This window comes from Schistocerca nitens, chromosome 4 (assembly GCF_023898315.1).
Source record: "Schistocerca nitens isolate TAMUIC-IGC-003100 chromosome 4, iqSchNite1.1, whole genome shotgun sequence".
NCBI classification, from domain to species: Eukaryota; Metazoa; Arthropoda; class Insecta; order Orthoptera; family Acrididae; genus Schistocerca; species Schistocerca nitens.
In genome coordinates, this window is record NC_064617.1 from 377,443,517 (window position 1) to 377,456,312 (window position 12,796).

A 12,796-nucleotide genomic window follows, 5' to 3' on the forward strand; every position below is an offset into this window, starting at 1 on the left:
TTAGTAATGACTGTTGTTGTTTTATACAGGATCCCAGAAAATACCTTGACTGTCCATAGCACCTACTTAAGGTGGATGATAACATGGCAGGAAAGGTGACTTGACCAGAGCACACCTAGGTTGCTTTTCGGTTTGAAGTGTGGCGATCTGCAGCTATCGTTCAGCATTGGTGGAGGGGTATTCATGGCCCTAATGCTATACTTGATGCTAAAATGATTAGCTAATGATAACTGGGTCAGTTGCGGGTAAACCACAAGGACAATGACCTTCAGTGGTGTGATCTCCAGAAAGTGTAGGAGCAGTGAGCATCATCTACACTTGCAGACCTGGTAAATCAACACTTTGGACTGCTTGTGAGAGTGTAATCAGCAGGCAAGCGATGCATATTATGTGAAAGAAGGACCTGATCTGGAAACCGTATTACATTCAGGAGTTATCGTCAGAAGATTCTGACAGGCAGATGGAATATTGGTTGGCCAGATTTGTTCAATAACATTATTTGGAGCAGTGAGGTGGTGTATCATGTTAGGGATTTGTCAATTGACACAACTGCCATTATTGGGCAGAAACAAATCTGTGATGACAATTGAAAAATCACAGACTCAACCAAAATTGACAATCTCATGTGGTGTGACCTTGGATTTTCTCATTGGTCCATTCATACTGTAAGACACTATGAAAAGTGTTCAGTATTGCCAGATGATGAGTGAACGTGTGTGGCCACTGTCACAATGGGACAATGTTGTGGTTATCCTTTTTCAGCAAGATGAGGCACCATCTCATTTTTCCTGCATCATTTGTATCTGGCTGGATGAACACTTTCCAGGACATTCTCAGGGACAGCAAGGACCCCATGAATGGCCTCAGAGAAGTTCAGACTTCATCCAGTGTGACTACTTCTTATGGATTTGGGCCAAAGAAGAGGTGCAGCGAACAAACTCATGCACTCTGGATGAATTGGAGCAGAGAATCACAGTTGCGCTCAGTAATATACCTGCGACTTTCCTGCAGAAAGCAATTGATGACATTCTTATACTTTGTCATTTGGTTGACAATGCACGAGCATATGTGGACTTGTAGTGTACTACACATATTCTCATGGTTCTGAGAGCTGAGTACAACTTGTTCCATGTGCAACTATTCATTAATAAAAAAACAGATGGACACTTAAAATTACGGAGTGACTTCCCATCCACCCTGTATATTTAGCAATTGTGAACCATTGCTGGGTTCAGTAGCATTATGTATAGCTTGCTGAATTGTGCAGATGTTAATTGAATACTTCAGTTTTTTGCTCCATGGCATTCATGTCGTGACACAACTACTTAAATAATAGCTTCTTAGATTCAACTGTTCCAAATCTTCAGCTGTTATAAATGCCTGTTGAATTGTGGGGCTATGTTAAAGTTTAAGATACATCCTTGATTTCTACTGATGTTTGTTTGTAAATGAGAATTATAGTTATTGCATTTAATTTAAATTTTTGTATGCAGGTTACTTTGTATCACATCTTGAAGCTCTTCCAGTCAGGGCCTGATGCGATGTTGGGGAAAAAGATGTTAGTTTCTGAATTCTATGAGGAAATAGTCTTCCAAGATCCAACTGTTCTCATGCAGAGCCTTCTCACAAATACAAGACAGCTTACTATAGGACCTTGGAAGCATGAGACTGACTGTAAGCATATAATTCTATTGTTTAAGATGCTTTTATTAGTATAAATATTAAGACACAACTAGCTTTGATTTCTTGTGAATAGTATAAGCTTTACTAATGTTAATTTTTTTTTTCATACAACATTTGTGTGTGTGTGTGTGTGTGTGTGTGTGTGTGTGTGTGTGTGTGTGTGTGTGTGTTTGTTTGTTTTAACTTATATGACCCGTTCATACCAGAATTACGATCTTTACTACGGTGTATATCAAAAGAAGATAATCATGCAGTATTAAATTCATGTAGTTTATAATTTTGGATAAGACCATTGAAATGTGTAATATAATGCATGGTAATACCAAAGGAACACCCACCCCCCCCAAAACCATGGATCTTGCCGTTGGTGCGGTGGCTTGCGTGCCTCAGCGATACAGATAGCCGTACTGTAATTGCAACCACAACGGAGGGGTATCTGTTGAGAGGCCAGACAAACATGTGGTTCCTGAAGAGGGGCAGCAGCCTTTTCGGTAGTTGCAGGGGCAACAGTCTGGATGATTGACTGATCTGGCCTTGTAACACTAACCAAAACTGCGTTGCTGTGCTGGTACTGCAATCGGCTGAAAGCAAGGGGAAACTACGGCCGTAATTTTTCCCGGGGGCATGCAGCTTTACTATATGGTTAAATGATGATGGCGTCCTCTTGGGTAAAATATTCCGCAGGTAAAATAGTCCCCCATTCGGATCTCCGGGTGGGAACTACTCAGGAGGACGTCGTTATCAGGAGAAAGAAAACTGGCGTTCTACAGATCGGAGCATGGAATGTCAGATCCCTTAATCGAGCAGGTAGGTTAGAAAATTTAAAACGGGAAATGAATAGGTTAAAGTTAGATATAGTAGGAATTAGTGAAGACTTTGGGTCAGGCGAATACAGGGTTATAAATACAAAATCAAATAGGGGTAATGCAGGAGTAGGTTTAATAATGAATAAAAAAATAGGAGTGTAGGTAAGCTACTACAAACAGCAAGCGAATGCCTTATTGTGGCCAAGATAGACATGAAGCCCACGCCTACTACAGTAGTACAAGTTTATATGCCAACTAGCTCTGCAGATGATAAAGAAATTGAAGAAATGTGTGATGAAATAAAAGAATTTATTCAGATAGTGAAGGGAGACGAAAATTTAATAGTCATGGGTGACTGGAATTCGGTAGTAGGAAAAGGGAGAGAAGGAAACATAGTAGGTGAATATGGATTGGGGCTAAGGAATGAAAGAGGAAGCTACCTGGTAGAATTTTGCACAGAGCACAACTTAATCATAGCTAACACTTAGTTCAAGAATCATAAAAGATGGTTTTATACATGGAAGAATCCTGGAGATACTAGAAGGTATCAGATACATTATATAATGGTAAGACAGAGATTTAGGAACCAGGTTTTAAATTGTAAGACATTTCCGGGGGGGGGGGGGGGATGTGGACTCTGACCACAATCTGTTGTTTATGAACTGTAGATTAAAACTGAAGAAACTGCAAAAAGGTGGGAATTTAAGGAGATGGGACCTGGATAAACTGACTAAACCAGAGGTTGTACAGAGTTTCAGGGAGAGCATAAGGGAACAATTGTCAGGAATGGGGGAAAGAAATACAGTAGAAGAAGAATGGGTAGCTTTGAGGGATGAAGTAGTGAAGGCAGCAGAGCATCAAGTAGGTAAAAAGACGAGGGCTAGTAGAAATCCTTGGGTAACAGAAGAGATACCGAATTTAATTGATGAAAGGAGAAAATATAAAAATGCAGTAAATTAAGCAGGCAAAAAGGAATACAAACATCTCAAAAATGAGATCGACAGGAAGTGGAAAATGGCTAAGCAGGGATATCTAGAGGACAAATGTAAGGATGTAGAGGCTTATCTCACTAGGGGTAAGATAGATACTGCCTAGAAGAAAATTAAAGAGACCTTTGGAGAAAAGAGAACCACTTGTGTGAATATCAAGAGCTCAGTTCTAAGCAAAGAAGGGAAAGGTGGAAGGAGTATATAGAGGGTCTATACAAGGGCAATGTACTTGAGGACAATATTATGGAAATGGAAGAGGATGTAGATGAAGATGAAATGGGAGATATGATACTGCGTGAAGAGTTTGATAGAGCACTGAAAGACCTTAGTTGAAACAAGGCCCCGGGAGTATACAACACTCCATTGGAACTCCTGACAGCCTTGGGAGAGCCAGGCCTAACAATACTCTACCATCTGGTGAGCAAGATGAATGAGACAGGCGAAATACCTTCAGACTTCAAGAAGAATATAATAATTCCAATCCCAAAGAAAGCAGGTGTTGACAGATGTGAAAATTACCGAACTATCAGTTTAATTAGTCGCGGATGCAAAATACTAACGCGAATTCTTTACAGACGAATGGAAAAACTAGTAGAAGGCGACCTCGGGGAAGATCAGTTTGGATCCCGTATAAATATTGGAACACGTGAGGCAATACTGACCCTACGACTTATCTTAGAAGCTAGATTAAGGAAAGGCAAACCTACATTTCTAGCATTTGTAGACTGAGAGAAAGCTTTTGACAATGTTGAATGGAATACTCTCTTTCAAATTCTGAAGGTAGCAGGGGTAAAATACAGGGAGCGAAAGGCTATTTACAATTTGTACAGAAACCAGGAGGCAGTTATAAGAATCGAGGGACATGAAAGGGAAGCAGTGGTCGGGAAGGGAGTTAGACAGGGTTGTAGCCTCTCCTCGATGTTATTCAATCTGTATATTGAGCAAGCAGAGAAGGAAACAAAAGAAAAGTTCGGAGTAGGTATTAAAGTCCATGGAGAAGAAATAAAAACTTTGAGGTTCGCCGATGACATTGTAATTCTGTCAGAGACAGCAAAGGACTTGGAAGAGCAGTTGAACGGAATGGATAGTGTCCTGAAAGGACGATATAAGATGAACATCAACAAAAGCAAAATGACGATAATGGAAGGTAGTCGAATTAAGTCGGGTGATGCTGAGGGAATTAGATTAGGAAATGAGAGACTTAAAGTAGTAAAGGAGTTTTGTTATTTGGGGAGCAAGTAGAGAGGATATAAAATGTAGACTGGCAATGGCAAGAAAAGTGTTTCTGAAGAAGAGAAATTTCTTAACATCGAGTATAGATTTAAGTGTCAGGAAGTCATTTCTAAAAGTATTTGTATGGAGTGTAGCCATATATGGAAGTGAAACATGGACGAAAAATAGTTCAGACACGAAGAGAATAGAAGCTTTCGAAATGTGATGCTACAGAAGAATGCTGAAGATTAGATGGTTAGATCATATAAGTAATGAGGAGGTACTGAATAGGATTGGGGAGAAGAGTAGTTTGTGGCACAACTTGACTAGAAGAAGAGATCGGTTGGTAGGACATGTTCTGAGGTATCAAGGGATCACCAATTTTGTATTGGAGGGCAGCATGGAAGGTTACAATCATAGAGGGAGACCAAGAGATGAATACACTAAGCAGATTCAGAAGGATGTGGGTTGCAGTAGGTACTGGGAGTTGAAGCAGCTTGCACAGGATAGAGTAGCATGGAGAGCTGCATCAAACCAGTCTCAGGACTGAAGACCCCAACAACAACCAAAGATACATTGCAAAAAGAAAAATAAAGACTTTCGTGGAAACAGTAGTACTTTTAAATTTAATGACACTATGTTAATGATGCTACACTAGAGTGATCCAGTCAGACATTAACCATGGAATACACGAGCTATGTAAAACTAATTAGTTCCAGAATCTTACTCGTATTGTGAAACACTCATTAAGTGAAATAGTTTATCCCATATAAATTAATCTAAAACACAGTAATGTGTTCCATGCAGAAAAAGTACTAAAAGTTATCTAATTCATGCCATTTATCAAAGAAAATTATACATACAGTTTTATGTACTTAATTATTTACGAAGCATAACTATTTCTTTTTTACTCAGAAGCTATCTATCGCCATTTGTTCCTCCCAATGCTTCAACACTTCTCGAAAATGTAACAGAGCATTATCGTCAAATAAATTTGCAGCATGCGTAGCGACTGCTTTATTGAGGTGATGATTTTGAGTGTATGTTGCAACTGATTCTCATGCTTTCAGTATTTCTCATATTGTGCCAGAAGATTACTGTTTTGCTGGTGCTGCCTCCTCCTCCTTTGAAGAACTCCTCTCCACAACTTCCTGCATGAAATGCTTTGCAACTCCATAAGCTCTTTGGTGGTCATTTCTTGGTGGTGATCTTCCACAAGCTCATTGATACCATTGTTACCCACCTCCAGTCCCATGGTCTTGGCCAAAGACACAATTTCACTGACCACAGGCTCCACAGGTACTGCCTCAGAGTCAGATCTGACAGAGCACTGCAGCCAATGCTTCTTCCAAGCAGAAGTGAGAGTTCCCTTGGTAACACCTTCCCACATCTTTTCGATCATATTGATGCAGGCAACAATGTTGAAGTAATATTTCCAAAACTCTCTGTGAGTGAGAGTGGTGACTTTCGTCAACTAAAAGCAGTGATCAAGAGTGCTTTAGTGTAGAGCTTCTTATAGTTAGAATTCATCTGCCGGTCCTTAGGCTTTAGTAACAGAGTGTTGTTGGAAGGCAGAAGTTGGTTCTTGAAAAATTGAAATTCTTCAAGGAGGTGGAATTTTTTCACCAAAGGACCAAACACTATCACAAAAAAGATCACTTGTTGGCCAAGCCTCACATTTAACCTGCTCTTCTGGACTTTACACTTCTTTAGGGTTTGTGGAGTTTCCGAGTGATAGACAAGCAGCAGTTTAATTTTCAAATCACCTCTTGCATTGGCACAGAATAGCAGTGTGAGATGTCTTTCATTGTCTTGTGACTGTGCAGTGCATTCTCCTCTTTTATTATAAAGGTGCACACTTCAGCATATTTTTCAGAATAGACCTGTCTTGTCATAATTAAAAACCTGTTGTGGCAGATAACCCGTAGAATCTACAAGCATCTTGAAGTTTCTGAAGAAGTTGTCTGCTACCTTTGTGTCGGAGCTGGCTGTTTCACTGTGCCTCACAACGCTGTGGGTACTGGTTCTTCTCTTAAACTTCTCGAACCACCCACAGCTTTTAACACTTCTTCGGCTGCTGATGATCCTGGTTTCTTCTTAACCAGGCCAGCGAAAATAGTTCTCATCTTCTCACAAATGGTGATCTCATTAATAGGTTGCCTTGCAATTGCTTTCATTTAACCACATAAGAAGCAACCTTTCAATGTTGTCCAGAATATGAAACCATTGTTAAGATACTCTTGCCACTCTCTTTGAAGTTCTATCTCCTAAATCTTGTCCTCGTTCTTGAGGATAGTGCAAATAGTTGATGTAGACAGATTGTATATGTGTGCTAAACTAGCAACATTCACACCATGTTTGTGTTTTTGCATTTTACATTTCATTTATAAGGTCATTTTCTTTCTCTTATGGTCGTCTTCTTGCAGTTTTATTTTGGAGACACCTGTACAGAGGTTATTAAAATTTGCATACACACAAACACTGTGTGAATAAAAGTTCAGAAAATTGTATGATCACAAGCTGCACTAAAATGGTAGCAGAAAGAGTGCTAAGCCCACACTGCAGTATGTACTAAAGACACTGTTCAGTGCCATGACCAACAATGAAAGGTGTCCATATTGTTGATTGTTTTGCCCACCACATGCAAACTAAATCGGCTGGTGAAGTCCACTAAATCGGCTGATGATGTCACACTAAATCGTCGTCACTCGTTATGCAAAACATTGCTCATCAAGCGAATAATTTTTTTTACAGTTTGTTTTGCTCATGCAAATTGTACATTATGGGAAGTGCTTGTTAAGTGGGGTTCCACTGTAGTATCGTTAGCAGTATAGTGCGAATGTTACACCAACTCTTTCATCATGTACCTTTAGGCTCAAGGTGAGCCAATGGCTGGTCAAACTACTTACAGTCATATGAAATCCTCATATGCTTGTGTATAATATGTACAAAATAAAATAACTTTTTTAAAAACATGATGTTTTAGACCTTCCAGCCAAGAATTTGTCAGCATTACACCAGTTTGCATGTACCATCCATTAGTGAAAAATTGTGTACTTAGTTTAACAGTGCACTGTGTGTGTACATTGTGGAACATTTCGTGGTAATTATGCACACTACAATTATAATTGTAAATTTATTTTTATTTTATTTTTGTAAAATTATTATAACAGGTGAGCCTTGTGTAATTAGAAACACACTAAAACACCAGCACTTCATCACAGTCTAATACTACTAACTGAAAATGGGTGCATAATGCAATCCACATGTTAACATTATTGAGCAACATGTTTGGATTTTTGTTTATTCCATATTTAGCCACATACAACACCAAAAACTCCTGTTAAAACCAGGTCTAGCATCTGCAGTTTTGTATGAGTTACCATTTTTAGATTGCCTTGTGAGCATGACTTACTTTATATATCAACAAACAGTTTTCACCGATTTCTTGCCCACACAAACTAAGCATTGTTCAGTTATTTAAATATTAGTAAAATAACTATAAAATGGTACTATACATCATTACACCAGTAATATTTGTCACTATGCTTTATACTTTACAACATCAGTTAAATGTACTGTATTTTTGGCTGTGATCTTTTTTACATACGTCTAATAATGGACCTTTAATCACTCTCACGAGTTGCTTATATTTGTTAATAGGAGGCATATGATTGGCACTGCAGCATCTGTGTTACTGTTTGTATGCAGAACACCAGTACAGAAAAGAAAAAAATGTCAAATTACCATATTGTATGTACATTTCCATTACAGCATGTCAAAATGTATGTAAATTCCATTTCAAATTACATTACATGTATAGCATAATTGATGGAAGTGACTTCTTGTTTGACCTCTTTCTTTGTTTGCAAGCAAGGTGACATAGTACTTAGCACATTGGGCTTGCATTCGGGAGGACAGTGGTTCTAATCCCCATCTGGCTGTCTGGATTTGGTTTTTCCACGATTGTCCTAAAACACTCCAGGCAAATGCTAGGATGGATCCTTTGAAAAGGGCGCAACCAATTGCCTTCCCCATCCTTTTGTAATGCAAGCTTGTGCTCCTTCTCTGATGCCCTGTTGCCGACAGAATGTTAAACCCTAATCTCCCTTCTTTCCTTCCTTTTTTGTTAATATAGATGACATGTAGCGGCAATTTTTAGCAAGAGCATTTGGTAGGCCGATTGTGTAGCTGTACATACACCACTTTATTTGTGAGAGTCAATAACTTTTCTCTTGTACAAAGGTCAAATGCATTTCTGAGGGACGGAACAGATTCTGGTCTGATTCCCCAAATAAGGCTTCTAATAATATTCCTTCCTGTCGTAGTTTACTTTCATCTTGTACTCACTCCATCTATCATTACCCAACATGGCGTTAATCTTTAATGTCCTTTTCCCCCCCTGTCGGTTCGGGGCTTAGAATTGGCCTGCGGTATTCCTGCCTGTCGTTAGAGGTGACTAAAAGGAGTCTCTCACATTTTGGCCTTAATGTGTTGGTCCCCTCTTGGGTTTGTCCTCCATCTTATCTAACTTTCTTTTGCTAGTGCGTGCCATTGGGGAAAGGACGCCTTACGTGTTTTTTGTTTTTTTTCGTTTGTCCGTCATGCACCAAGATCTTGCATGCTACTTATCGTGTAGCGGGCTTTGCACCCAACATCTTATTGGTTGCCTCCTTCTCGTCTCCTACACTGTACCATCCTTCATGCCCACGACAATTCTGAACCATTTCAACGCCCAAAATCTAGTGCGGTATCCAGTCCGTCATGGTGGGGTTGTCATGTATCTTCTGGTAGTCCCTGACAACACAGGGATCGCACTGCTGATGCCTGAGCTGAGACCTCCCCGTGTATGCCAAGGAGTAGGTGCCCATCCTTCTGGGGCACCAGGACTCCCGGCAATGGCCATCCCGCCAGGTGGTCCTTGCTGAGGCTGGGTGGCGCCCGTGGGGAGAGCTGCTGGTCAGAGTGGGTGGCATCAGGGCGGATGACCCATAAGAAATGGATTAAATTGAATCAAGCTGGTGGTCGCTCAGCCCCAGCAGTCTCCAAGTGTGTCAGAAATGATTTTGATGCTGCGACATATGATTCCTCATCATTCCATTCCCTGGCTACACCTTCGGAGGACCGTAGGGCAACCAGGTCTCAAGAGCCGTATTCACCTCGGTACCTAGCTTGCAGCGGGATGGATAGAAAGACCTTTCAGGCAACAAAGACCCAGTTTTTCGTAGACCACCTCGAAGATAGGTTTGGGGAATTGGCGGTGTTGTCTAAAATGCATAGCGGGGTGATTTTGAACCAAGCGGCCTCCCCAGCCCAGTCACAGGCGTTGCTCACCTGTGACAAGCTGGGTGATATCACTGTGTTGATTATGCCCCATAAAAGCCTTAACTTGGTCCAGGGTCTTATTTTCCACCGCGACCTCGTTTTGCAGTTGGTTGAGGAGCTACGCGCCAACTTAGAGCGACGGGATGTCACCTTCATCCGGCGCATGTGTAGGGGACCCAAAGACAACAGGGTTGCTTCTGGTGCCTTCATCTTGGCCTCTGAGAGTGACTCGTTGCCTGAAAAGGTCAAGGTGATGGTTTACCGTTGTGATGTGAAACCATATGTCCCTCCCCCCTATGCGGTGCTTCAAGTGTTGGAAGTTTGGTCACATGTCATTTCGTTGTACTTCCAGGGATTGTTGTACTTCCAGGGATTGTTGTACTTCCAGGGATTGTTGTACTTCCAGGGATTGTAGTCGTCCTCTGCACCCAGGCACTCCCACCTCCCACTTGTGTCAACTTTGGGAAGCACCCCGCCCCCTGCTCACCTGACTGCCCTGTTCTTCGTAAGGAGTGGCGAATCGTGGGAATCAAAACCCTGGACAGGCTCACCTACCCGGAAGCGAAGAGAAAATATGAACGGCTTCATCCTGTACAGATGACTACATCATATGCTGCGACTGCTACTTTGACTTCGTTGCCGCCGCCCCCCCCCCCCCCCTCCCCTCACCCCTGTGGCGACGGCTGTCCCTGCGGTTGTTAAGCTTCCAGTGGTCCCTGGGGGCCACACTGATTCTTCCCCTGTGTCTGTCACGGGGGACACTGTTTCTTCTGGTACTCCCAAGGTGCCTCCTTTGGGAGACCAACCCCCCAAACTAACAGGGATATCGGATTGACCCCCCTCCTGCCGGAGGTACGCCAGCCTCCTCCGGCTTCTCTCTCTTGTAAAGGGTCGCTTGGAAGTCTACCTTCTAAGGCATCCTCCAGCACAACAGCTGACTTCAGTCAGTGGCTCAAGAAGCCAGGAGCAGCAGATCGCACAGCTTCCTGCCCTTCGTCTGTCCCTGGTCCCCCTCCTGTGACTCCCTTCCAGTTTCATCCTAAGGAGAAGTGGCAGGAGGAGAGGACGAAGAAAAAGCTGGGTAAGACAGAAGATATACAGGTTGCCTCTGTGCCACCTGTTACTACCAGCTCTGCGTCTTGAGGATGATTTGCAGATTTTGGAATTCCCCGATGACATCAATCTCACCTCTTCTTCAGAAGAAATGGTCCTTGATTCAGGCTCTCCTTCGGTGGTGATAGATGGCCCAGTGGCGTAATCTGCCTCCTCAGTCCCTTCACGCCTTTTTCGGCCACAGACAATGTCATTCTCCATTGGAATTCCAGCGTTTTTTCCACCACTTCGCTGAGCTCCGACAACTTCTCAGCCTTCACCATTTCTTTTGCATTGCTCTCCAGGAAACTTGGTTTCTGGCATTGCGAACCCTCGCCCTCCGTGGCTATCAGGGTTATTACAAGAATTGGGCAGCTTATGAGAGGGTATCTGAAGGAGACTGCGTCTATGTCCTTAACAGTCTTTACAGCTAGCATTTGCCTCTTCAAATGCCTTTAGAGGCTGTTGCTGTTAGGGTGTGGACGTCACAGGCTGTTACCTTCTGCAGTGTCTATCTTCCACCAGATAGTGATGTCCCACAGCGTGTATTGGCTGCACTGATAGCCCAACTGCCGCCAACTTTTCTGTTACTGGGCTACTTCAACACCCATAACCCTGTGTGGGGTGGATTGGTGGCAACAGGTCAAGGCACTGTCGTTGAGCAAGTGTTGGCACAGCTCGACCTTTCTCTTTTAAATAATGGTGCCTCCACACATTTCAGTGTGGCGCATGGCACTTACTCAGCCATTGACCTTTTGGTCTGCAGCCCTGGCCTTCTATCATTTGTCCAATGGGGTGTGCATGACGACTTGTGCGATAGTGACCACTTTCTGATCTTTCTGTCACTGCCACAGCGTCACTCTTCTGGGTGCCTCCCTAGATAGGCTTTGAATAAGGCTGACTGGGACTCATTCACCTCCATTTCCACCAGTAAGCCTCTTTCTCATAATGCCATTGATATGGTGGTTCACACAATAACCACTGGCATCGTTTCTGCAGTGGAATCTGCAATTCCCTGTTCTTCTGGGTCCCCTCAGCAGAGGACTGTGCCGTGGTGGTCACCGGAGATCGCTGAGGCAATTACAGAATGCATGCGGGCCCTCCAACGTCATAAGCGGCACCCGTCACTGGAAAACCTCCTTACATTTAAGCGGCTCCATGCCCGAGCCCGACACATTATTCGCCAATGGAAGCAGGAGTGCTGGGAAAGGTACGTCTCCACCATTGGCATCCACCATTGGCGGGATCCGACTCACTTCTGGAGCTTCCTGCACAAGCCCTGTAAACAGCATACTTGTGGAGGCTGGTGTCCCTCCATTGAGGATCTGGCACTGACGACTACTGGCTGCTTATGCTGCTCATGTTTGTAGCTTGCCTAGGCATCCAAATTACCGTCTCCTGTTCCCCAACTCTTTCGTCCATCTTCCCAAACGGCGGCCTCGGTCAGGGTGTACGATCGCGGTTTGCATTCAGGCTCTTCTCTCTGGGCTTGAGTTTATCTCTCTCCCTCCTCTTTCCTGGGCCCGTTTACATATTACCCTGTGGTGTGTGTGCCCCACCCATGCCTTTGGCTGGATTTGGCACAGGGCTCAAAGGACTCAGTCCCTCCTGAGGCCCTCTGCTGCCACTTTCTTTCCATTCTTGCCACTTGTCACAGCTCTGATGTGGTCTATACCGATGGTTCGATGG

General features: G+C 43.0%; 1 protein-coding gene across 1 annotated transcript in view; it reads left to right on the plus strand.

Annotated features, from left to right (window-relative positions):
• The window catches only part of LOC126252000 (YEATS domain-containing protein 4), an 85,958-nt gene that overhangs the window by 52,520 nt on the left and 20,642 nt on the right, over positions 1-12,796 (plus strand). The window contains exon 3 of the mRNA XM_049952783.1: positions 1,494-1,674. Within this exon, the coding sequence (XP_049808740.1) occupies positions 1,494-1,674 (181 nt within the window). The remainder of the gene's footprint in view (positions 1-1,493; positions 1,675-12,796) is intronic.